At 43.5% G+C, this 24,939-nt stretch overlaps 1 protein-coding gene across 1 annotated transcript in view; it reads left to right on the plus strand.

Moving 5' to 3' along the window:
• LOC102754027 (kalirin-like) overlaps window positions 1-24,939 on the plus strand; it is a 131,497-nt gene that overhangs the window by 65,638 nt on the left and 40,920 nt on the right. Inside the window, exons 12-17 of the mRNA XM_006775021.2 lie at window positions 856-1,038; window positions 2,544-2,662; window positions 5,970-6,036; window positions 6,603-6,712; window positions 19,142-19,211; window positions 21,518-21,607. Coding sequence (XP_006775084.1) covers window positions 856-1,038; window positions 2,544-2,662; window positions 5,970-6,036; window positions 6,603-6,712; window positions 19,142-19,211; window positions 21,518-21,607 — 639 coding nt within the window. The remainder of the gene's footprint in view (window positions 1-855; window positions 1,039-2,543; window positions 2,663-5,969; window positions 6,037-6,602; window positions 6,713-19,141; window positions 19,212-21,517; window positions 21,608-24,939) is intronic.

The following is a 24,939-nucleotide window of genomic DNA, read 5'->3' on the forward strand; positions in this document are numbered from 1 at the left end:
CCCCCGGACTCCCCCCCCCCAACAGCCCTCTGCACAGTCGTGTAGACAGAATTGGTGCTGAGCAAACACTTGCTAGAAATGAAGTTAACACAATACACATCAGAGCTCCACCTTCCTCAGCCCTGTAATGGATTCCAGCTTCACTGATACTTTCCTCTCTTCCTCTGTGGAAACAGGAGACAGAGCCTGGTGGTGAAAGGGACGGTGTTTACCCTTTAATCTGCTGCTTGAATTTCTTTAGATCCTGGCATGTGCTCCCTTCCCTGGCGCTTAGAAAGCCCACTTCAGGCCAGTACAGTGAAGGGGAGGACTAGCGACTGTGGGGCAGCAGCACACAGGCTGTGTCACTCACAGGCGGTAGGAACTTGGACAAGCCCTGAGCCTCTCAGCCTCAGTGTTTTCATTTCCATCTGTTGCTTCAAAGAGCCTTGCACTTCCTCCCTCCACCCACCTCTCAGATGTGGCATTAGCATCTCCTGTAACCTTATAAAGCCCTGTATTAATCTAAGAGATTCTTACATCAATAATTACAATGACTATCACTAAGGTTTACTGAGTTCCTGCTGGGAGCACTGCTTCGGGCACTGTTCTAAGTGTTCTGCATCGCCAACTCATGTCATGCTCACAGCAACCTCACAATGTTATGATTCCCATTTTGCAGATGAAGGAGCTGAGGCACAGAGGGTTTAAGTAATTTGTTCAAGACCCTCCAGCTAGTCAGTGCCAGAGCTGAGGTGTAAACCCAGGCAGTCTGTCCGTGAGGTGTCTGTGGCTGCTGTGAGGAAGAAGAAGGCGGGTGGGTGAGGGCCATGGGAGTCTATGTCATCTGGTAACTTAAACCCTCCTTTCGGACAGCAAACGAAGGAGAAGGTGAAGCTACTGATCCAGCTGGCCGACAGCTTTGTGGAGAAGGGCCACATCCACGCCACAGAGATCAGGAAGTGGGTGACCACGGTGGACAAGCACTACAGAGACTTCTCCCTGCGGATGGGGAAGTACCAGTACTCCCTGGAGAAAGCCCTGGGCGTCAACACAGAGGTAGGTGTGGGCTGTCCAGCTGGGATGCCTCCTTTCCCATCTCCCTCAGCGTGCCTGCTGCTATTGCCGTGGAAGGAAGCAGGTTTCCAGAGCCGCCTCTCTGAGCCACGGACCCCTTCAGCACTTGCCTGGTGTGGTTTCCCCTTGGGGGGATGGATCTTACTGAGCCATCCAGCCATTGGCCTCTAGCCTCTCATGATTAGTACTATATATATTGCAAAATTGGCTGGCTGGGGTTGGGGCCTGTGGCTACAGAACAGAGTCTTTCTGTGTGTAGAGTTTACTGTTGACTTTGAGGACTACCATCTTCTACCCAATTACGTTAATCAGCAAATGATTAGAGTCCCCAGTATGTACAATAGTGCTCTTTCAAGAATAAGGGGTGTAGTTTGTGCAAAGGCCATTTGACATTTCAACTGAAAGGAGGTCCTATCTGCTATGAAGCAAGGGAAGACTGACTTTTAATCTCTTCTTCATCATAGGGGTCAGTGACCTGGGAGTTAAGAACTACACACAGGCTGGCAGTTCAGTCCTAGGATTTCTAGTTCTTAAATCTTTATTTATTTTTTGTTAATACTCACCTGAGGATATTTTTCCTTTGTTTTTTGTTTGGTTTTTTGTTGTTGTTGTTGTTGTTGTTTTTAAGGAGAGTGAAAGAGAGAGGGAAAGACAGAGAGAAACATTGATGTGAGAAAAACACATCGATTGGTTGCGTCCTGCACAAGCTCTGACTAGGTCCCGGGCCAGGGAGGAGCCTGCAACCAATTATGTGCCCTTGACCAGAATTGAACCTGGGACCCTTTGGTCCACAGGCCAATGCTCTATCCACTGAGCCTAACCAGCTAGGGCTAATTCTTAAATCTTTAAATGGGCTCATGCTCTGCAGCAGAGCAGACTAGAGAGTAAAGTGGTCAGATCACTAAAATTGGGAGAATTAATGTCTAACCCATGAGATTTTTTTTTCTAGAAGTTTCCATTCTGTATAAATACCTAACATTGGTTGAAATAAGCAGGGAGAGGCAATTAGAAAAATCAGTAATTGTTTTCTGTTTCCAAGGGAAGTTGCTTGTTTAAATAAAAATATTTGCTTTTATTATTTTCCCTTTACAAATGAAAGTTTTCTTATGTCTTTATGTGTTTCTGCTTCACATACATTTTAATGTGTAGTAATCATCTTGGACTCATTTTGTGTGTGTGTTTAGATTTAATCAGGACCAAAGTCCCTAGAGAAATATGACACTAATTATCAAATGTATTCATTGTTTTTTTCTTGCTGTGGACATTAGCGCTGAACATTTGACTTGAACATTTGATATCTTTCTTACTTAAAAAAAAAGTGACCACATGAAGAAGAGTGCTTGTGGGTGACAATTTGTGGGATTCCCACTCTCCTCATCCTTCTCCATTATCTCTCTCTCTGTTTTTCACCTCTACCACCCTCCCAGCCCTATTTAGTTGCTTTCCAAAAGCATCTCTGAGGTGACCTCTGTGCTCTCTCTGTGCAGGATAACAAGGACCTGGAGCTGGACATCATCCCAGCGAGCCTTTCGGATCGTGAGGTAAAGCTGCGGGACGCCAACCACGAAGTCAATGAAGAGAAGCGGAAGTCTGCCCGGAAGAAAGAGTATGTTTGGGGGGAGCTTCCACCCAACAACAGGCTCCTCGTGACTGTGCTTGGCTTTCACCGTCACCTGTCCCTTTGGACAGCTCCATGTATCCTCATGACCACCTGCAGAGGTTGGAATGGACATACATGATGCTTCCACCCGTATGTCATGCTAACCAAGAACTACAGGCCATTGGCTAGTGGAGACAGTGGATCATGTCCACCTCACAAAGCATTGCCTGATGACTCTGCTCTGTATTTTAGTCTTGCACAGCTACATATATCCAGGGGTCTTTCAAGGGCTTTGTGAAGACTATTTTGACAGATTCCTTTTGGGTAATGCTGGGAAAAAATAGTGTTTCCCAAGATTAAGAAGCCCTAGGTAGTTGATTTATAAAAATGAAGTAGGACCACAGGTCCCTTGGCACTGAAGACACTAATGCAAAGTCAGAGCTTGAGTTTCATCTGGGGAATGTTTTAGTTTGTCTGGCCTGCTGTACCAAAGTGTGACAAATTGGGTGCTTTAAACAATATAAATGTATTGTCTCACAGTTCTGGAGGCTAGAAGTCTGAAATCAGGGTGTTGACAGGGTTGATTCCTTCTAAGGGCTAAGAGGGAAGGCTCTGTTCCAGGTATATTTCCTGGCCTTGTAGACCACCTGCAGAGGTTGGAATGGACATACATGATGTTCACATGGTGTTCTCCCTGAACATCTGCATGTGTCCAGATTCTCCCATTTTTAAGGACACCAGTCACTTTGGACTAGGGGCCCACCCTATCCCATTATTAACCTCATCTTAACTAATTACATCTGCAATGACTATTTCTAAATAAGGTCACATTTTGAGGTACTGAGAGTTGGTATTTTAACATATGAAATTTGAGGGGGACATACTTCAACCCATAACAGGAAGGAGAATGAGACCACACGTGGCCAAATATTACTGCTGGGCTCCCTCTGGGGCACCAAATAGCCAGAGGTGGCAAAGGATGCATTGAAAGTAAAACAAAATGGGGTAGAGGGTAGAAGAGCTAAATTATGAAAAGACACAAAACTGCAGGAAGCAGGTGGAGAAAAAGGAAGGAGTAACGAGGCCAGAAACCCAATGCAGTAAAATCAAGACAACTTTTCGAAGCATGTCAGGTTATATTCCTTCTGACTCGTTTCTCTCCTTGTTTACTAAGCACCTACAAGGTACTAGAAACTTTGCTTACACAACCCTGTTTAATCCTTGCAGCAATCCTGTGTGATCACCTGTTTTATAAGTAAGGAGTCTGAGGCTTGGAGAAGCAAGTGCTCCCTCTAGTAAATGGCAGTCATAATTCAATCCCTGTTTGACTTCAAACCTCATGCACTGTCCACTTTACCAATAGAGTAAGAATAGTAAGAGTGACTAATTAACTCCAGCAAAGGGGAATGTATGAAATCAGGACTTTAATATTAATAGAAAGGCCACTACTAGTACAATGTATTGCTTTAAGGAAAATCCTACCATAACAAAGGTCCAGGAAAAGATGCTGCTCATTTTATTATTTCTTGTGAAATTTTGAACAGGGAACACTTTGGGGATAATCGTTCTCAAAATTTTCTTGGGATGAAACACTTGGAATTACTCCCAGGAAAAACTAACATTGAAAATCTAAAATAAGCATGAATACATACTTGGTGCTAAATTATATATTATTATGTATCACCTGCCAGCTGGGAAGCACCATTTCTAATAAAAACTTGTGAAAGAAGGAAGTTAAGTGGGTACCCTGCAGTGAAACCCAGTGCAGCCTACACCTACCAGCTGCCCACCCACACTGTCATCAGGGCCCGAGGCAGAAGGGCGCCCTCTCCCTGTAGATCCGCAGCACCAGCTGCTCTTTGTGGGAGGCTGAAGAGCAGTCCCCTAACATCGTCCATACGTGCTGTGCTTGTGGTCACGCACTGCGCTTCGTGCACATCAGCCTGTGATGCACATGAGCCCCATTGTAAGTAGTGTGAAGTACACGGGATAATCCAGGCCAGAGGTCAGCAAACTGTGGCCCACAGGCCAAATGTGACCCACCATCTGCTTTAAAAAAAATTAAATGTGTTGGGTGGCATTGGTTTATAACCACCCATTTTATATAGTCTGTAAGCCAAAGACTCTTTTTTATCTATGTATATAAAAGGCTAAGCGACCAGCCGACTGTCTGACTGGCTGGTAGCTGTGACGCACACTGACCACCAGAGGGCAGATGCTCAACGCAGGAGCTGCTGAGTGACAGCAACTTTGCAGAGTGCCCTCTCGCACTCCAGGACCCCTCAGGGGATGTTGGACTACCGTTTTCAGCCTGATCTCTGCAGGCCAGGCTGAGGGACCCCACCTGCAGGAGGGACCCAACTCACACCGCAAATGCCCTTCGAGCCCTGGTGTCGCCCCAGTGCAGCCAGTCAGGGAGGGACCACAGGAGGTTGGCTCCAGGATATGTCCAGCCCATCTCGTCCAGTCCCACCCCGCTGGCCACCTTCTAATTAATTTTCTTTCAGTGTGCATGAATCTGTGCACCGAGATTCTAGTTTTTAAATGATTAAAAAATATGAAAAGAAGAATATTAGTGGTGTAAAAATTAAATGAAATTCTTTTGTGTCCATAAAGTTTTATTGGGACATAGCCACACTTACTATTGTTGTTTTTTATATACTGTTTCTGACTCCTTTTACACTACAGCAGCAAAGTGAGTGGTTGTAACAGAGCCTGAATGGCCCACAAATATACCTGGCTCTTTACAGATAAAAGTTTCCTTACCCTCTCCTCTGCCCCAGTCTCACTGGTGGTGTCCTAGCATTTGTTTACTTTTAGCTTATAAACCTGGTTTAACTTACAGTACTGTGAATTGCTCTGGTGTAAGCCAACAACTCCACTAAACAGATATCATCATCTGGGGGCTTTAAGGAAAATTTAGGAAGCTGAACCTGAAGCTATGTAATTGGTTAGAATGCATATGAAGTGTGCCACATGCTTGTGCACACATGCAAACACACGTGCAATTGAACACACATACATGTCAGCACAGAATCACTAAATGGAAGAACTGGGATGGAAAAGGGAGAGAGAATGCGGATGTGGCTGAGCACAAACCTTCCAAAGAGATACAGAGTAAATGGGCAGAGTGAGAGGGACTCAGATAATGCTCAGAGGCAAGGAGTTCTGAAGAAAGGAAGAGGTATATTTTGGTAAAGTAGAAAAATAGGATGCTCAGTCATGTCATGAATGCTGGGGTGGGGAAGTGACACTTGCAGGAAGGGAGGTATTATCTCTCTAACCATCTAAACGTCCATGTGTTCCCTTCTAGATTCATCATGGCCGAGCTGCTCCAGACAGAGAAGGCCTACGTAAGGGACTTACACGAGTGCTTAGAGGTGAGTACTGTAGTCGTCAGCCCACAGCTGTATAAGCAAACTGCCAGCCTTGACAGGGGCAGGTCCTTGAGGGGAGAGAGCTCTTTGTCTTCTCCCGGAACTTCACAAGAGAAACGCCAGCCCAGGAAATCCTTCTACCCGAGGCATAGTAATTGCACGGCAGGTTCAACTGCTTTGGAAAACAAGCTTTTCTCAGACTTGAGTTAGACCCAGCAGAAAAGCTTATAAGACCCTTGAGTTCAGGATAAAAACCATGACACAGTCAATGAACTCGAGTCTGAAATTCTGCATCCTCCCCTCAGCAAACACTCGGACATGCACAGGTTTAATAAACAAGAATAGTGTGGAGTCTGTGCTCTTGACGAAGGTCATGGTGTGTTTCCCTAGCAACAGCTCAGGATAATGGACCTCCGATTTTCTTTCCGTCCTGCTTATTTACTGTTTCCACTGTTTCCACTCTGCATGCGTTGCTAGCTGAGTCTCACATCACAGCATGAAGGCCTGTTTATTTCGTCTGTATTTCATGTGGCAGTTCTTGCCAGTGATGAACTGTTGCTGTCTTACAGACCTACCTGTGGGAAATGACCAGTGGCGTGGAGGAGATCCCCCCTGGGATCCTGAATAAAGAGCACATCATCTTTGGCAACATCCAGGAGATCTACGATTTTCATAACAAGTAGGTTGGTGGAGGGTTTCCGCGGAGCACACTTAAGGCCATAGATGCCCAACGATAGGGCTTCCCAACAAGAGGGTCAAGACTGCTTGGGAAATCTCGCCTAGTAAATTGTTACCTGTTAAAGTTTCTAAGTCAGCTACACACTGTCAGACTTCTCTCTCTCTCACCCATATTTCTCCACAATTGTCCAAAATTCCTAATGGAGAAAAGTACTCAGTAGTGTTCTCCTTAGAGGCCTAACTGGCAGCATCTTTGTACTCAGTCAGAATGATAACCAGGCTTTGAAGAAATAAAAGTAGCCTTTCCTCATTGAAACCATGGGGGATCCTGACATTAGAATTCATCTGAGGCTAACTAACCGTTCCACCTTATGGGCCTTAGATTTCAAATTCCACTGAAGTTCACGTTCAACTAAATATTTTCTCCCAACTATCCCATCATCTCATCCAAAACAACGGAGAAAAGATAGGTAGGTAGGTAGATAGATAATAAAAATACCTAATGGAACACAGTTCTTGACATCCTATGTGGAGAACATCATTTGTTCCTCCCTGTTTTGTTGAAATAAGTAGAACCATAGGGCCCTAAAATGTCATGACTCATTTTGTCCAGCTCCCGACTGGATTTAAGTATCTTTTCCACAACATATTAAACCACATATTCCATCATTAACAGAAGATCAGCAAGAACATTGGTAACTAGTTATGTAACCTACGTAATGGAAATAACTCAGCTTCCAAAATGCCAATAGGGAATCTCAAGACACAAGGAGTTTGATAGTATAAAGTCCTGGAGCTCGCTCAGGACCCTGTTTCAGAGAAGGGGTGAGAGATGGAGGTGCAGTGTTGTAAGTCCTGAGGTCAGGCCATGGGGCTTGTACTGGGATAAGCAGTCATGCTGGAGAACCACAGCTCCCGGAGTTCCTGAGGAGGCCCGTGCACAAGGCACAGCCCTGAGGCAGGACTCTAGGCAGCACGGCCCAGCGGGGCTTCCTGCAGGGATGGAAATGCCGTGTCTGGGCTGTCCAGCACGGTAGCCCTGACACACGTGTGGCTATGGACACTGGAGCATGATGAGTACTCCTGAGAACTGATGTTTTAACTTTATTTCATTTGATAAATTTAGATGGCAGGTGGCCACCATATTAAACAGCCCAGCTCTAGAAAAGGAGACCTCAGTATGGCCCTTTGCTAAGAATGAGTCGGGGGCAAGCGTTGGCTGCAAAAGGACCCTGATTTCTAAAAGGTCTAATACAGGGTAGAGATCACTCCTCTCTTGTCCACTCCTAATGATTAACCCCCTGTTATGTTATCAAATGGCATCCATGTCAAGAGAACATACAAGGTGTAGCTCCCTTGATGTGTTAACCATGTCAGATTATGTAGTAAGCTCTACAGGGAAAAACCATCGGACTTTCTGGAGAGCTTAAATAAAGGTTCCCAGTCTTTTTTTTTTATCACAAATGTTAACATTCTCCTTGCGGTTTGTTTGGACATCTTCAGACATAGAAATAGTCTCTCCGCGTTCCTATTAAATAAGACCCCAGTAAAGCCACATTTGACCATTGATTCCAAATTCCAACCTCTGAGCCCAGCTCAGCATTACCCTGTCTCCTCCAGGAAACCTGAGAAGACGGACTGGTAAGCAGTAAGTCATGTGACTTTACTTTTCTGATTGATGATCTCTGGGATTTAGTTAACAAGTCTCCCTTCCTCATAGTCTTACCAACGTGACTAAGAATAAAGGATAGAAATTTGGAGATCACAGCATGCACTTCCTGTGAGCCCTGCTTTTGCCAAATTAGTGAATAAAGGGAAAGGATACTTATTTCAAATTGATCGGGCATAACAAAAATATCTAGCACAGCCATGCCCTTGTCTGATTCCATGATGTCACTCTGCTAAACCATGGGAACCAGTTTGATAGTTGTTTAAACAGCTGAAAGCCTCCCTACCAGTGACAAAGTAAATTCTAAGACACCCTTAAAGAACAGTCACGTTAAGCCATTCAGAATGCTGCGTACCATAGAGGAATAAATTCAGTTGTCAAGAACACAGCTACCAAACAAATATTGCCTATTTCTGATATTACAAAGAAACAAGAAGGAATTAAAAGCCAGCCTCTGAGCAACCGAAAGAGCTGTCACAAGATAAAGCCCTACCTTTTCAGAGCCACCTTTGTATCCTCTCTAAAAGCCGCTTTACTCTTAGATTGTTTTGGAGCTCAAGCAATTTAGAAGCACCAAATAAGAATCAAGAACTTGAGCAGGTAGTTCAATACCAGCAGCATAAAGTGAAACCTGGCAGGAAAGAAGACACATTGCAATAAAATAGTCAAAAGAATCCACAAAATTAGAGTGGTCACTGGCTCTTCAGCATTGATGCAAACTATTCTATATCCCATCACAGAGCCTCGCACAGCCACAGTCTCACTGGATAGCATATAATTGATATTAGTCATAACCCTGAATCATTAGTATATCCTGCATGAAACAACAAGGAAACTCATTAAAAAATGTTTTCAATTATCCACAATTTAAAGGAACGTCTAAAAAAATCAAGCTGTGTATTAATTTCCTACAGGATCTGGAGGGCTGAGGCTTTATTCATCATGTATGATTTCTACTTAGGCCATACACATTTTGAATGATGGAGAAAGCATAGCACGTCTACAGTCTCTAATAAATAAGAGATAAAATGGCAATTAACCCAACTTTGAAAATGCAGGAGCTGTGAACTCCATAGAGATCATGTCTTCCACTGCACAACCCAGGCCCTGGCACACAGGAAACTGGGGTAGTTGTTGGGTGGGTGGCTGGACGATGGAAAAACATTAGAGCTTTAGTTTGCAGATGTATGGCTAATGTCATTCAAGTCACAATTCAGTCTTTTGTTTGTGAGAGTATTACAACAGAGAAAACCCTTAGTTATGATCCCCCCCCATCACTACCAGAACCTTCTAGACCAGCAAAGTGATTGAATATCTGAATGAAGGAGCTTCCTGGGAGCTTCTTAACGGGAGGGCCATGCAATGGTCCAGGCACCTGTTTGCTCTTCAGGAATCATTTTCTGAAATGATCACTTTTTAACCTGAGAATTTCCAAGGGTTCTTTTTTGCATCTTTCCAAAGTTACAATGAAGTGCTATCTACCAGAGAACATACTCCTCTCATTTGTAGTGCATAGCTCAGGTTATCCGCCTATGCTTCAGAAAGGGAGAGAGGAAGGGAGGGGATGGGGAGGTTGTGGGGGCAGAAGGATTGCGACTGACACTACCTGGATAAGCCAATTAACTGAGTCACTAGGAAATTAGTACCGAGACCAGGGGTGATATGGTATTGATCCTTTTAAATGGTGTCACTTTGAAAAATTACCGCCAAGATTAGGGGTGTGTGTGTGTGTGTGTGTGTGTGTGTGTGTGTGTATAATTCTCAAGGACCTTCATCTATATAGGTACTGAATGGAGAAATTCCCAAGTACCAAAATTTATAAACAGAAGAATTATTCAATATGTAGAATTTAATACGTACAAGTAGTGATTTTAACACAAATTGGAAGTTCAAATGGAATGATACCTTGTTTTTACCCTCCAGTCTTTCATCCTCCATCTCTTTTCTAAAGGTCATGAAACTTATCTAAGCAAGGACTAGACCGAGTTCTATTGTGGACTGCTAAGCATTCCAGGAGCACTCAGATACCATAGTATATTCCATAAATAGATCCCCAAACAGGTGTGGGTGTGTTAATGCAGTCTCCCCACTTTGACTAACCTACAACTTGTGATTTAGGAAAATCATTTATTTGGTTTGCCTTGATTATTAGAATTTCATCTTTGGTGAGGACCGCTGTTTGTTAAAAATATTCATCCCCTTCACTTAAGTGTGAACTTTACTTTTTCCTTTTCAGTTATTTGGAGACAGGGCTGTACATGTGAGTGTGAGCAAGAACATCTTTATAAAATCTCTGTCAGGCTCAGGGGATCTCCTTCACTGTCAGGCACCGCCATCTCCAAGTGCAGATACAGGCACTGAGACCCAGAAGAGCCAGGGACTTGCCTAGGGTGTGACACCCCTGCCCTTAAAGGTCAGGCAGAGATCCCAGTCATCTGCTCTCCCCCCTCCCCACTCCACAGACTACCCCTGGGACTGCCAAATCTGGTTGGTTGGTTTCGTACCTAACCCGCTTTCATGTGGATCCCCACGTTTGAGAAACACTCCAGCTCATTTCTTCCATAGGTATGTCATCCAGGTCCCGCACCCTCCCATCAATTGTCTGAAATAAGTCAGTTTTCAGCAAGACTTGGAAAAGCAAGTTGAGGAACCAACTGCCAGGGCTGGATAGGCCTCTGCACACTCCCTCCCTCCAGGCCCGGCACTCCCAGCCTGGCAGGCACAGGCTCATGGCCGAGGGAGCCAGGGCCAGAGCCACGTGGGACTGAAGTGGGAGCACTGGCCAGGCCAGGGTCAGCCTGCTAGGGTAGCAGGTGGCCAGGGTCAGCCAGGAGCAGAGGGTGGCGTGCAGCAAGGGGTGAAGACAAGGTGGAGGAAGTGATGGGAAAGGCCAGGGCCACATTTTTGTCATCTTCCCGGAGTTCCTTCTTGGGCCAGCACTGTGCTGGTTTGGAGTAGAGCTGGTACAGTGATGAGTGAAACCCAATCTCTGCTCTCTGAGCTCCAGGAGGCAATGAGGCACCTGTGATAGGGTGGAGATGAGCACAAATGCAGCTCAAAGGAGCAAAGAAATAGCTTCCATTGGACTAATAGGAAAGGCTTCACAGAGGGGAGGGCATTTAAGGTGGAATTTAAATACGAGGGTATTGTAGCTAGAGTTGGCCCCCTCAGGGGGGGAAGATAGAGCGAATCCCTCCAAGGGAGGAGAGTGGGGCCTGTAGCAGGGAGGTTTGGAGGGGCAATGGGAGGAGTCCTTGGGGAGAGGTTGGCTGTCACACCCCCAGTTAGACCATCTTGTCACATCTGTGTCTGTGAGATTGAGATTGAGGCGGGGGAAAGGAGAGGTGGTGAGGGGAGGTAGTAAGAAGTAGTGAGGATTAGAAATGGTGGTCTGGGGCGGGGTGGAGGGGCGGTCACAAAGGAAGTGGGGAGAGACAGTGAGTGGGATAAAATACCTAAATAAGGAAAAGTGAGAGGGAGAGAGAAGTGGGAAGATAAGGGGAAAAGGAGAGATGAGAAGGAAAAAGAGTGAGAGGAGAGGGAGGCAGTAATGGGTGGAGGAGATAGATAGATGACTGCTTCTCCCAGCACTGCTACCAGAAAGCTGATGCACTGAGCAATTTGTAGGACCACCCCCACCCCTCAATAGATAGATAGATAGATAGATAGGAGGAAGGGAGGGAGGGAGGGAGAGAGAGAGGGAGGGAGGGGAGGCAGTATTTAGGGGAAGAGGGAGAGAAATGGCTAAAGACCCAGCCCTCCCTGGGGCTAACATCCTATTGCAGGCGCAAGAATCAGCAAGGGGCTTTTCAGACATTTTTGGCGTGAACCAAAGAAAATGATTATACATTATGTGCTGATATATATGATAGGGAATTATGTTTTCAACATAACATCCTCACTATGTGTGATCCATACTGATGTTTTAGGTTGGGTTCCCGTTTTTCCCTCCTCCTCCTCTTCCTCCTTTGTGCTGATTTACACCCAATATATTGATTTGACAACCCCTTGAAACACAGTGGGTCCATCTGCAGTCACAGGCGAGGCACTGGCTCCACCAGGTGCTGAGACAAAGGACGTGCAGCCCAGGGAGGTCTGCAGGCTTGCATGCGGCTGCTGCTGCTCCCTGCCTCTCCCACCCCTTCCCAGCACACACTCCCCTGGCTAAAATATGCACACGCTATGTTTCTGTACTTCTCCTCCCCTCTGGATGCTTTTGGTATTAGTTTTATCCCGTTTACAGAAAATCATAAATAACAGAACATAAAAGCCAGGGGAAAAGCCTTTCAAGATCATCTAGTTCTTCTCTACGCCCTTGTTTTATAGAGACTGGAGCTTATGAAGTTTGTTTGTGACCTTCCCAAACCAATCAGCAGCACAGCCCAAGAATTCCGTCTGTCTGACTCCCTGTTACATCACACGGTCGTTTTCTGAAAATCCAGATGCCAAGGAGAGAGGAAAGGGAACACCTGCTGTGATGTTTCGTGGCCCTAAACCCACACTTGAGGGTTAACTGCAGGCCGTGCACAGCCCGTCAGAAAGGCTATGTAAAAATTGGGCTGTGGTTTCGTTGTTTGATTTTTTCGTATCTGTCAGCAGTGGTATTGGTTATGGATATTGGGGAATACCCAGAGCAAGACAAAGTCTAGACATAGATTTGGACGTGTCAGAGTCATGCTGATATTTGTCATACATGCCAACTGCTTAGCATCCATGCCTGGTGGCTAAATAGCACATTAATGGGTACATATAACATTAAATGTGAGGTTCATTTTTATATCTTATTTTAACATTACACTTGTTACATGTTTATGCAAATAGCTCTGGATTCATGTGATCACACAAGTTAAAACAAAATTAGGAAATATTAGCAAAACCTGTTCAACAGGGAGCAGCACAGCCTGGTAAGCTGGTGCTCCAGGTTGGAGGCTGAGGGTGGGAATGTGGTGAGCAGGAGTCCAGCCCTGCACACCTTTCCCTTCATCCCTAACCCAGGCTGAGCCTCCTGTGTGCAGTGAAGGGCAGAGCCGGGTGATGCTTCTGGCTCAGCCTGGGTGAGCAGACTGTGCTGAGGCTCTTCCGTGAACAGCCCGACACCTCCATTCATTTAGTAGCTGCGCCAGGATATGCTAACCAGCTGTCCCAGCCCCTGCTACCTAGGGCTTCGTTCAGCTGGGCTCTGAATCTTCCTGGTCACTGAGGGGTTTTTCAGAAATGATCTCTACGCCTACTTGTGTGGAAGCAGTCACCCAGCTCTGCTTTGAGAAGGAGGCAATGTCCTGTACTTCCTGCGAATAAGCCAGCCTGATACCTTTCTCCCCACCAACCTCCAACGCTCTGCATTCTCCTCATTGTTCTCTTCCCCCTGCTCCTCACCCCCCTCCGTGCCACAGCCCAGCCTTCATTCCCCTTCTCATCACCTCCAGCATTCCAACGAGTACACATGCTTAAGAGCACGTGCATAGACATGTGCACACACGCATACACATGTGCACACATGCATACACACATGCATACGCATGTGCACGTGCACACACATGCATACACACGTGCATACACGTGCACACACACATACACACGTGCGCACACACGCTTACACAAAGTCATCAAATACATTCATGCAGACTACATCCTTTAAGTGCAGGCTGCACCCTCAATGTCTAGGTCTGGCTGCTGGACCACGTGGGCCCCTCAGAGAGGGGCACACTTTTCCAGAAGCACTGCGACTATAGGCCACATTTATCTTTGAAGAAAACAAAATCTACTCAGGGTACCTTTCAAATGGTGCTGTTTCCATAGTGCTTAATGATGAGCCTCAGCAAGCTTTCTACCAGTAAGTGTTAGCGCTTTCATCTCCCGGATTCTGTACAAAGCCAGAGGGAAGCATCTTTTTCATGAAGCAACTGCATCATATATTGCATCGCAATAATTTAATAGAGAAATGACATTGCTTAGATCTTGACATTTCTTGCAAAAGTTTTATTCATTTCTGAAAGAACCACACATTCACACATACACTTAAACTACTTGCTTTGCTCATTCTCTCACAATTCGTTATGTATAATATTTGAAATGGTGAGGACCAAGATGTTGCTATAAAACAGATGAGGTGGAATATTCCATCGTTTATGAAGAGAGTTCTGACCTTCTGGGCTTTCATTTAAACTTATCATGTCTATTTGAAGTAGGTGGAATGATATTGATCAGACTTACATAATCTTCATAAGCTTCAAATTAAAAAGCAAAATGGAGTTTAATATTGCCACTTGCCTTCAACAAGTACCTTGAGATTGTAGTGACGATCTTACTCAAAGTTGTGAATTCATATGTGCAGCACAAGATAGTTTCTTTAATTCTTAACCTTTTCTTTCAAAATGCGGCGTCAATGTGGGACCTGCCAAGTGGAAGCACACTGGAACCTCCCACGCAGTCACCTTCACGTGCTGGTCTGTGGACCGGATGAGTAGGATTGCCCAGCGAGCTTCCTAAGCAATGCAGGCACTCAGCTCCTATCTCCAGGTGCACAGCCAGGCGTGGGGACCACTGATGAGGGTTTTCCAAGAGTGTTCCTTCAGGCAGAGTCAGATACTCCCTTCGAAAGTGTTCACTCACAAAGACATCTGGGAAGCACTGCACATTAATCCCTTCAGAGACTGACAATGTACCTGATCAGATGGTAGGATTTTCTGCAGTAAAGAAACCAGCCTACCCCAGCATTTCCAAAATTTAAATGTGTGACCTTGGAATTTAATTTTTGCATTCATTTCCCACACTGAAATATGTGACTTTGGAATCCAGTTCTTACACTAACACCCAATCAAGATTTCCCAAGGATATGGCTTATGGGAAGGTAATCTGCTTTAGATTTTTTTAACAAGGGCTTAGTCGGGGGAGCTCTCTATATATGTCTCTGTGAGTTGGGGAAAGTATGAGATACGTATGTTTCCCAAAGAGAGTGTGGTTCTATTAAGACTAGAAAGTACTTATCCTGAGAACTAATGTTTATTTAGGGCCTACTATGTGCCAGGCACTGTGTCGGGTTCTTTTACTAAGTGGATTTGTTAAATTCTCACAACAATCCCTATGAAGGTGTTATTTTCAAGATGAGAAAATGAATCTTAGGAAGACCCCTCACAACTTTGACTAAGCATGAACTCTGGCTTCTTACCTGGTGCTTGGTTGTGGGAGGAAACGGAGACATGGGGTCAGTAGAAGAGTGGACTGATGGTGGTTGCTGTTCAAACCTTCATTTTCCAGAAAGATATTAATTATAGAAACGATATTCTATGCATTTAATTCATTTTAGAGTGCTTTTATTTTTAAGGATTTTCAAACTGCACCCTTCCTTGTGATAGCTGCTATCACAAAAATTACTAGGACTTTTAATAAAATTGCTAGGACTGTTTTCAGCATCAATTATCAATTCTGTGGTTATAATTACCACTGTTTAATATTAACTATAAATGGCCAGGCCACTAGTTTATTTTGGGTATCCGTGCAACTCCTAAGACAAAAAATATATACAGATGACATATTACAGAATTGTATACTTGAAACTTATATAATCTTATTAACCAATGTCACCCCAATAAATTTTTTAAAAATAGAAAACAAATCAACAAAAAACGAGAGCCAAAAAGAAACCCGCTCAATCCAGAGACCACACCCCAAATAAGTCACTGCTGTGCTTCTGAGGCAGGGCTGGGAGGATGGGTGGTCTATTTTTTATCATGTACATCCATGGCTTACAAAAATTGAATTTAAAATTTTAAAAAATAAAAATAGAGCAAAAATATAACTTTATACCCTGTGTGGCATGCCACGATCCAGGTGGTTGTACCATTTATTTGATCGCCCTTGGAGGAGAAGGGCCATAGGCCATGAGAAGCAGGTTTAGGGGCCTGGAGTGAGGTCCTGAGAGAGCCCAGGCGGAGGTTTCCCGAGAGCGTTATCCGAGTGCAGGGCCTCCAGAGTCTCCCCTTTCTCTTCTTTCTCTCTTCTTCCGAGTTCTCTCTGCCTCCTGTGCTCTCCTGTCATTTTCTGTCACCAGTCCTTGTCCTGGAATAGCTCCTCAGATGTTCTTTCCCACTTGCCAAGGCACTCAGCCCCCATCCCAGGCCCTGTTCAGTGAATTGTGGCTCAGGGCTGGCTTCCCACCCATTGTCTTCCCTGAGAGGTATACTGAAGGCCAACATGAGAAATGACCATGTAAAAACCTCTCACACCTTCTGGCAAAACTGCTTGTGAAGATATTGTACATCAAATCTTTCTGTGTTCCTCATGGGGAAGAGCCACATAATAAGAGTTTTCCAGAATTCAGTTCCAGAAATGAAAAATACATATTAAAAATAGATTAACATTATAATAATATATTAAGGTATTGTTATGTTACGGAAATTTTCCAGAATTAACATGATGTATACAGGAATGAGCCAGATTGCTTCTCTTTGCAACAAAAAAGGTTGTTTCCATTTTGGTCTTGAAAAAGATTTAATCCTTAATTACAGCATGATGTACTATTTTTTCCTGTCTCTATTTTGGAAGTTATATTAAATACATGTGTGTCACCTGCAATTTTTCAGAAAATAGTAATAAATGTGATTTTCGGAACTTTTCCAGAGTTACTGATTTTAGAGCTCTGCATATTTGCAGTTTGAAAGCTCAAGTTGCATTTTAATTTCCACTATTTCATGATTTAGATCAGATACTCTAAAATTCACATGTTAGGGGAAAGATGATTATCACCAAATGGGTACTGCTCAGAGTCCCCAAATTTTTCAGGTGACTTTTGCTTATAACTAAATACCAATTTATTGTAGAAAATTTAAATTGCAGATAGGTAAAAAAAAATCTATGTTCCCACCAATCATTATTAGTACTTTAGCTTTCCAAATATGACCTGCCAAGTATTTTTGTTACACATAGCTTTTTTTTTTTAACCGAAACCAACATTGTTCTGTGTCATGTCATTGAAGAGAGAACACACACAGAACCCGTAACCAATAGTAATTATAAAATACAGTAAGAATGCTTGGCCAGTAGGAGCCAGATAGAATAAATCAAATCAATAAAATTAATTTTTCCAATGCTAGAGATAAGTTGTAAAATAATTCTGAACTGCTTTATATAATTGTATTTAATTTTTGGATTAATTTTAAAAATCAACATTAAATATAAAATATAGATTGAGAAGTTCTATCCATCACTATCTTACCCTATCCCTTCAACTGATTTCCTGTGGTAGAAATTTTTTATTTAAATCACTTTATTGACGTATGATTAATATGTAAAAAGCTGTACACATTTAATATATACAACTTGAAGAATTTGGGGATAAGTATACACCCATGAAACCATCACTGCCATCAAGGCAATAGATATATCCATCACCTCCCAAAACTCTCCTGTTATTATTACTGTTATTATTATTATTAAGCAAGAACATTTAACATAATATCTGTATCTTAGCAAATTTTAAGTATATAATATAGTATTACTAGTTGTAGGTACTATACTATATAGTAGATCCTCAGAGTTTACCTTGTATAACTGAAACCGTACCCTTTGACCATTAGTTTCTTGGATTGGAAATAAGAATATATATTTCCTACATAGACCAAAGGAGGGTATTATCTGCATTCTTCCATACCTTTCTCTTTTCACTTAATGGCCTGCCCTGGAGTTCTTCCATATGAAAACATAGAAGGCTTTGTTATTTCTTATAGCTATGTAATATTCAGTTCTGTGGATGTGCCATGGTTTACTTTGTCATCCACAGACTATTTTGCTATTATTAACAGTGTCACAGTGAATATGCATGTATGTACACCACTGTAGGCACATGTGAATCCAGCTTTAGGAAATTTTTCGGGATTGAAATTGCAGAGACAAAATGTTGATAGAAATTGCCAAGTTGTCCTTTGTAAAGATCACACCATCATTCATTTCCATCAGCATGTATCACTACATCCTCATAATTATTTATTTGAAAAACATTGTGTGATTTTTTTAAAAAAAAACTAATTCTATTCCAGTGATTCCTGCTTATTAGAGGTTATATTCTCTGAGCTCAAAGAAAGTAATATCTTACTTTGAAGTTGTTATAGTCAACTCTTTATTATTTATTAGCACAGAAAGGAGACATGGCGCAGATGTCCACAATAGCAGATTATTCAGTAGTAATTCAATTCAACTTTGAAGTAGATTATAACTTTTTCTCTGTTAACTTTTTTTCCAAAATGATGTCTGCATTAGGAAACATTAACTCTTATTTTTTAATACAAACTGGCTGTCGTGGAAGAAGGCCAATAATTAGAAAGAAGTTGTGTAGGATTAAAAAGTTTTCCACTTTACCTCTGGGATTACAGATGATATTAATTTGTTCTTTTTTATATTTATATCTATGTTTTAAATATTACAGAGTATTCAGGTGGCTTGTATAAAAATAGGCTTGTAGTTGCTGCTAAAATAAAAGGCCCAAAACAAATACAATATTTCATTACTTTCAGCCTGAGAAGTATAAACCCCTAAGGTAAACTTTATTATTTTAAGTAGCATTAATTAATCAGTTAATGTACATTTTAATGAAATGAGTTCCAACATATTTAAAACTATGTTTGACCACGTTATCACTTAGTGGAGAAGCCATGTGTAAATAACTGAGGGTTTACGAGGTTGAGTTGGCCTCAGCACAATCCTCTGGGGTGGAGCGGGGGTCAGCAGTACAGAGATGTCTGACTTAGCCTTTCTCTCCCCTCACAGCATCTTCCTCAAAGAGCTGGAGAAGTACGAGCAGCTGCCTGAGGATGTGGGACACTGCTTTGTTACCTGGGTAACTGACCTGAAATCCTGTTCTCCCATCCCCCAGGCTTCCCAGGAGTGAAGATGACGCCAGATGGCATCACTGCTCGGTGCCTGACCTGAGAATGTATCACTGACATTCTAACAGAGGACCAGGGACTGTAGAAAAGGGCCATGAGTAAATCTGAGAGAAGCAGTCCCTCCTTGAGGAGCAGAGCCCTCCTTGGGAAAAGTCTTTAGACATTGTGTCCAGGTGCCATGCTAAGTTTTCTAGCACTTTCTAAAATTAAGATATCAGAAGATGGGAACAAGACCACCACCCTTGATAGAAGACTACTCTGGCTCCATCTACTATTTTTGTTTTGTTTGTTTTTTAACTGGATGAGGATTAGGGAATCAGACCTTTAGGAATACATCAAGCCACCAAGCCATTGGGTACATTTTTTTCCTTAATAGAGAAGAACACACTCTTTGGGTATCCATCCCAGTTCTAACCTGCAAGATGAGTGTCAAGTCATTCTCTTTCAAGGTGCTATTGTCATGGGCCAAGTCAATGGGCTGAATGTACCAGTTCTAATTACATGAGTGGAAACAGTAGTCTCCATTAGCATCTCCACATCACATTAGTTTCAACTAAGGTTTGTGATATGAATGCAAAGATCTCCTGAGAAGGTCACGAAGGACACTATGTGCCACCAAACATGGAAATTCTCCCCACAGGTCAGAAGTTCTAATATGTAATAATTGTTGTCTAATTATAACTTCTGCTCAAAATGGGTGAATCACTTTTCAAAATAGCTTCATTCTTCAAGAGTTATGGAATAGGCAGGGCTATGGTTATCTTTTATGTTTTATAGATGGATACATTTCAAATGAGCTGGGAAATCGACTAGTCCCCTGACATAATATCACAGTCAGTTCCACAGTTCAAGTCTTGAGTTATTTTCTTTTCATGAAGCCTTCATGTTTATTTCCTGGCATTCTCTCATTTCTTAAGGAAGTCTCAGACTGCTGTCTTATTTTGTTCTATTACATTTTCTACCTCTAACGACATGAGCCCAAGCATACTTCACATTAATGCTTACAAGCAATTTATGATTCCTTGCACAGCCAATGTAGAGAAGACAAGATTGACCAGTAAATGAAGGGATTTTTAAATCTTGTTTCACACAATTTGTGGATTTGACTCACAATCAACCATAAATATGATTCCGCATCATCTCTTAGGGATGATGAATGCCTTCCAGGTAGTATATTAACCCAAAAACCAGTTTCAGAAATACTTTGGTGATTGCATAAAACAGGCACATCTTGCCAAGAATTATCCCAAGGTGACTTTAAGTCCTATAATCTTATCTATGAGCGTAGTGCAGGAGTAAATGGTAGAAGAGTTATTTATAATGTATTGAAAGGCTATGACCAGGAAGCCTGAAGTCAGCGTTCCTAGGCTCTACCACTTTTGAACAGTTTTCACTTCTGTAAAATGGGGATGATGATAATGCAACTCATTGCATAGGGTTCTCATGAATGAGGATCAAATGAAACCTGCTACAGGTATAATGCATATCTAGGCTGCTTTCTCAAAGAGGACACCCCAAATGTTCTGTAGGCACCAAGATGGCAGCATTTCACAAACAGGAAAGTACTTGGTGGCCAAAATACACATACCTTTCCCAGTGGAAAGGGTGGGTAGCATTAACCTAGAGGGTCCTGAGAGAAATAAGAAATGAATTTTCAACAAGCCATAACTTCTTGACTTGAAGTAACAACCTGGTTAGGACTCATTGTTCAGACCTTGGCCCAGAGGGTCCCCCTGCCTCCCCTCCCCCCATCATTGCTTCTGAGAAGTTGGGGATGGCTGTGTAGTCACTTGACACCCCCTGCAAACCACCCTCCATGGAGCCCTTGAAGTACAAGCAGATCTAACTCTGAGATCATACTTCATTTTCATGCCTTGATTTTTGCTTTCCAAGCAAATGCTGTCATTGTTCAAGATGGGAAGCACAATTGTAGGTAATCCCCAAAAGGGGATAATCTCTAAGTAAATGCTGTCCAACTGCAGAATACATTATGATATGTGAATTGGTTTTTGCTTATTCTTTCCAGCACTGACTAGTATTAAAATTAGCTTACTTTCAGTGAGCTTTCTCCTGCTGTTAGGAGAAAAGCATCCAAAAGTTTGGGGAGCATGGACCAGATAAACCCAGATCATTGGGCACAGATAATCCTGTGGCACACCGTATCTGTTTACACAGCCCCTGCTGGACCCTTTAGACACAGTCAACAGAAGGGAGCAATGAATGGATGCTTACCTGTTCTTGTCTTTGTTCTTTTTAGGCAGACAAATTTCAGATGTATGTCACCTACTGTAAAAACAAACCTGATTCCAACCAGCTGATCCTGGAGCATGCAGGCACCTTCTTTGACGTAAGCTGTGATTTTCCATTCTTGAGCCATTGAGGCAGGTGAAAATGCTTCATTACCTTGGGATAATAGGTTACTCACTTTGTTCCTCACTTTTCTTTACTGGCCATCCCAAACCTCTATCTCCTGGATAAAGCATGGGGATCAGTGTTTGTCTTTTGTTTAACCCCATTCCAGCCCAAGTGCTATGATTTTGGACAAGGCATGTTTGCCTCCATGCCTCAACCCCAAACCAAGGTAGCCATAAATCTCATGTGTAGAGGCACCTGCTGTGATGCAGGGGTTGACTAGGAGGTTTCACTTCTCCTTCACATACAGCTCCCTCACATGGAGGGGGTCTCAACGTACAGTCCCCAGACCTGCCACATCATCATCACCTGAGAGCTTGTTAGACATGCATAGTTTGGACTCCCCCTCCACATCTATTGAGTCAGAATCTCCAGGGCTAGAGCCCGACCATCTGAGTTTTAGCTCACCTTCCAGGTGACTTTGATGCCCACTCAAGTTTGAGAATCCCTACTCTAATGCAACTATTTCAGTCTTGGCTGCACATAGAGTCACCTGGGGATCTTTGAACAATAGTGATTCTGGGTCTCACCTCTGAGGTTCTGTGAGGATTGGCCTGGGTCTGAGCTGGGCATTGAGAGTTTTTAAAGTGGCTGGGGGAGAGTAATATGCAGCTAAGGTCGAGCACATGTGTGGAATAGAAGCCCGGAGAAGGGTCAGAGCTGACAGGTCTCCTCAGATCCTTTGGTTTTTTAATGAGGAGCCAGTCCTGTTGGTGAATAATGGCACAAGTCTGTGTAGTCTTGGGCCCCAGAAAGTGACCTAAAATGAACAGAGCCAAGTGGGTCGCTACAGGATGCAAGGGAAGAGCAAGAGGGAGAGAAGAAATGAAGGGGAAAAGGAAGTTCAGTGAGAGGGGGACTGTAGCAGTGATGGCCATTCTGATAGTCATATCAGAAGTGACAAAAACTTGAAATTCAGAACGTTTTATCATCTAACTAGAGGCCTGGTACACAAAAATTCATGCACTCGGGGGGATCCCTCAGCCCGGCCTACACCCTCTCACACCCCAGGACCCCTCAGGGGATGTCCACCTGCCAGACTAGGCCCACTCCCCAGGGGATCAGGCCTAAGCTGGGAGTCGGACACCCTTCTGGCAGCCCAGGAGCCCTTGGGGGATGTCTTACTGTGGAGGCGGGAGAGGCTTCCACCACTGTTGCTGCGCTCACAGCTGTCAGCCTGGCTTGTGGCTGAGCAGAGCTCCCACTGTGGAAGCACACTGACCACCAGGGGGCAGCTTCTGTGTCGAACATCTGGCCCCTGGTGGTCATTGTGCGTCATAGCGACCAGTTCCCGGTCATTCTGCCATTATAGTCAATTTGCATATTACCCTTTTATTGCATAGGATCAGTCTGCCTTTCTGCCTGCCTGCCTGCTTTCCTTCCTTCCATAAATATCTGAATGTCTACTATATGCCAGATAGTGTGCTGGGCCCCCTGGGGGATACAGACATGTAACTACAGTTCCCATACTCAAGTTTACAGAATAAACCTTCTCTGAGCATCTTTCTAGCCCGACACCGCCATAACAGAAATGATTCCACAAGGATTTATTGCTCAGTGGAGGAATGACACTTGAGTGGGAGAAAGCCAGACAAGGAAAAAAGCTTATGTGCTGTTTTAATGGAGTGTTAACATGGAACGGGTTCTAAAGGTCCCAACTGGAATTCCTGAGGTTAGATGTGATAAAACAGAAAATCCAAGCAAAGTGCTTCCCTAACTTGTTGTCAGAGTCTATGGAATGCTTTATGCCGTTATCTTTGCTTAATAATGTTTTCTCCTTAAGATGTTTCTGGTGGACTGTTCATCAACAGTATCCAGAAGGGCCTTTTTGAAATTGTAAATGCACTGTGTCCTGTCTTCCACTTTGTGTTTTTCTGAGCACAATTGCCCTGTGCTCTGAGCAGGCCATAGACTGTTCTTCTTTCTTACCTTTGCTCACGCTGCTTTCTCTGCCTAAAATGGACTGTGATCCCTCTTTGCACGTAGGCATGCTCTGTGTGCACACCACACAAAGTCACTCTTCAGAATTCTTCATTTACTTTAAAGGTCACATGTTGCTTTCTGCAGGAATCCTTCCCTTCCTCTATGTGTCCCTGATATTTTGTGTCTCTCGTATTATATTTGTAATGATTTGCCTTTTGGCAGGTTAACCATGTGCCTTTCCATTACTCACACCTCCCCCAACTGTGAGCCCCTTGAGGCTGACTAATGGTTTGCCTGCTTCACTTTGTACACATCACAGATTCTGGTGCTAAACTGTATTTCCTTTTAGTCCTACATTCCTCATATTCCTGTTTCTAGACAATTTCTGGACTTTGTCTAATAAGTCATTCCCCAAATCTTGCACCCTATCCTCCATTTCCCAGTTAGTTCCTAATTAGCCTCTACCTTAGCTGGGAAGGCCAGTGGAAGCCAGAACTCCAGTCTGTGGGAGTTCCCAGAGCTGGTCCTGGAGGTGGGGAGGAGAGCAGAAAACTCTCCTGATTGTTCCCAACACTTTCTGGAAAGCATCATTTTTGCAACTTTTCCCCCAATCCATCAGAAGGGTTTCCCCAATTTCTACAGGTAGGAACCATCTGCTTTAGGCCCTCATTCTATAAAAGAGATAAACCTTTAATAAAGGCAGTCTCTTATCACCCATTATTGTAATGAGAACACAGAAAATTGAAGTCCTGGAAAGGCTCCCACATTCACATGGTCCAGAATTTTCTACTCCAGATGTGAGGCAGCCCCTTCCTCGCTGCTCCACAGGCAGCCTTCCCAGAGCTGGGTGTCTTGTCAGAGACGGAGAACTGTCAGGTACATTATTGCCCGTGCTATCTGCCAAGGCCCCAGATTAACTCACAATGTTCATTTGCCCAAGGAGAGTCAAGCAGCCAGCTGTTTTGCCCATCATCCTTGAACAAGTCCTGCTATGACTACACACCTGTAGGGAAGAGGCAAATGAGTGAGCACATTGCTACTTTCTGGGGTAAATGGCAGGAAATGGAATGATTTATTTTTATCATTCCCTCTTCTTCACCCTCCTCCATGGCCACATAGCAGGCCCTAACTTTCAGTGTTTCTTTTATTCCTCTTAACACTGTGTTTTCACTAATCTTAGCTATGGCAAGCCCCCATGTTATACACCTGGAGATATAGGTATAAATAGGCATAACTATATATCATGGCTTTAGTATACTCACAGATGTGTGCAACCATCCCCACAGTCAGTGTTAGAATTTTTATATCATCCCAAAAAGCAATCACATCCCCCCCCCCCCCCCG

Source organism: Myotis davidii, unplaced genomic scaffold (assembly GCF_000327345.1).
Source record: "Myotis davidii unplaced genomic scaffold, ASM32734v1 scaffold9, whole genome shotgun sequence".
Classification (NCBI taxonomy): domain Eukaryota; kingdom Metazoa; phylum Chordata; class Mammalia; order Chiroptera; family Vespertilionidae; genus Myotis; species Myotis davidii.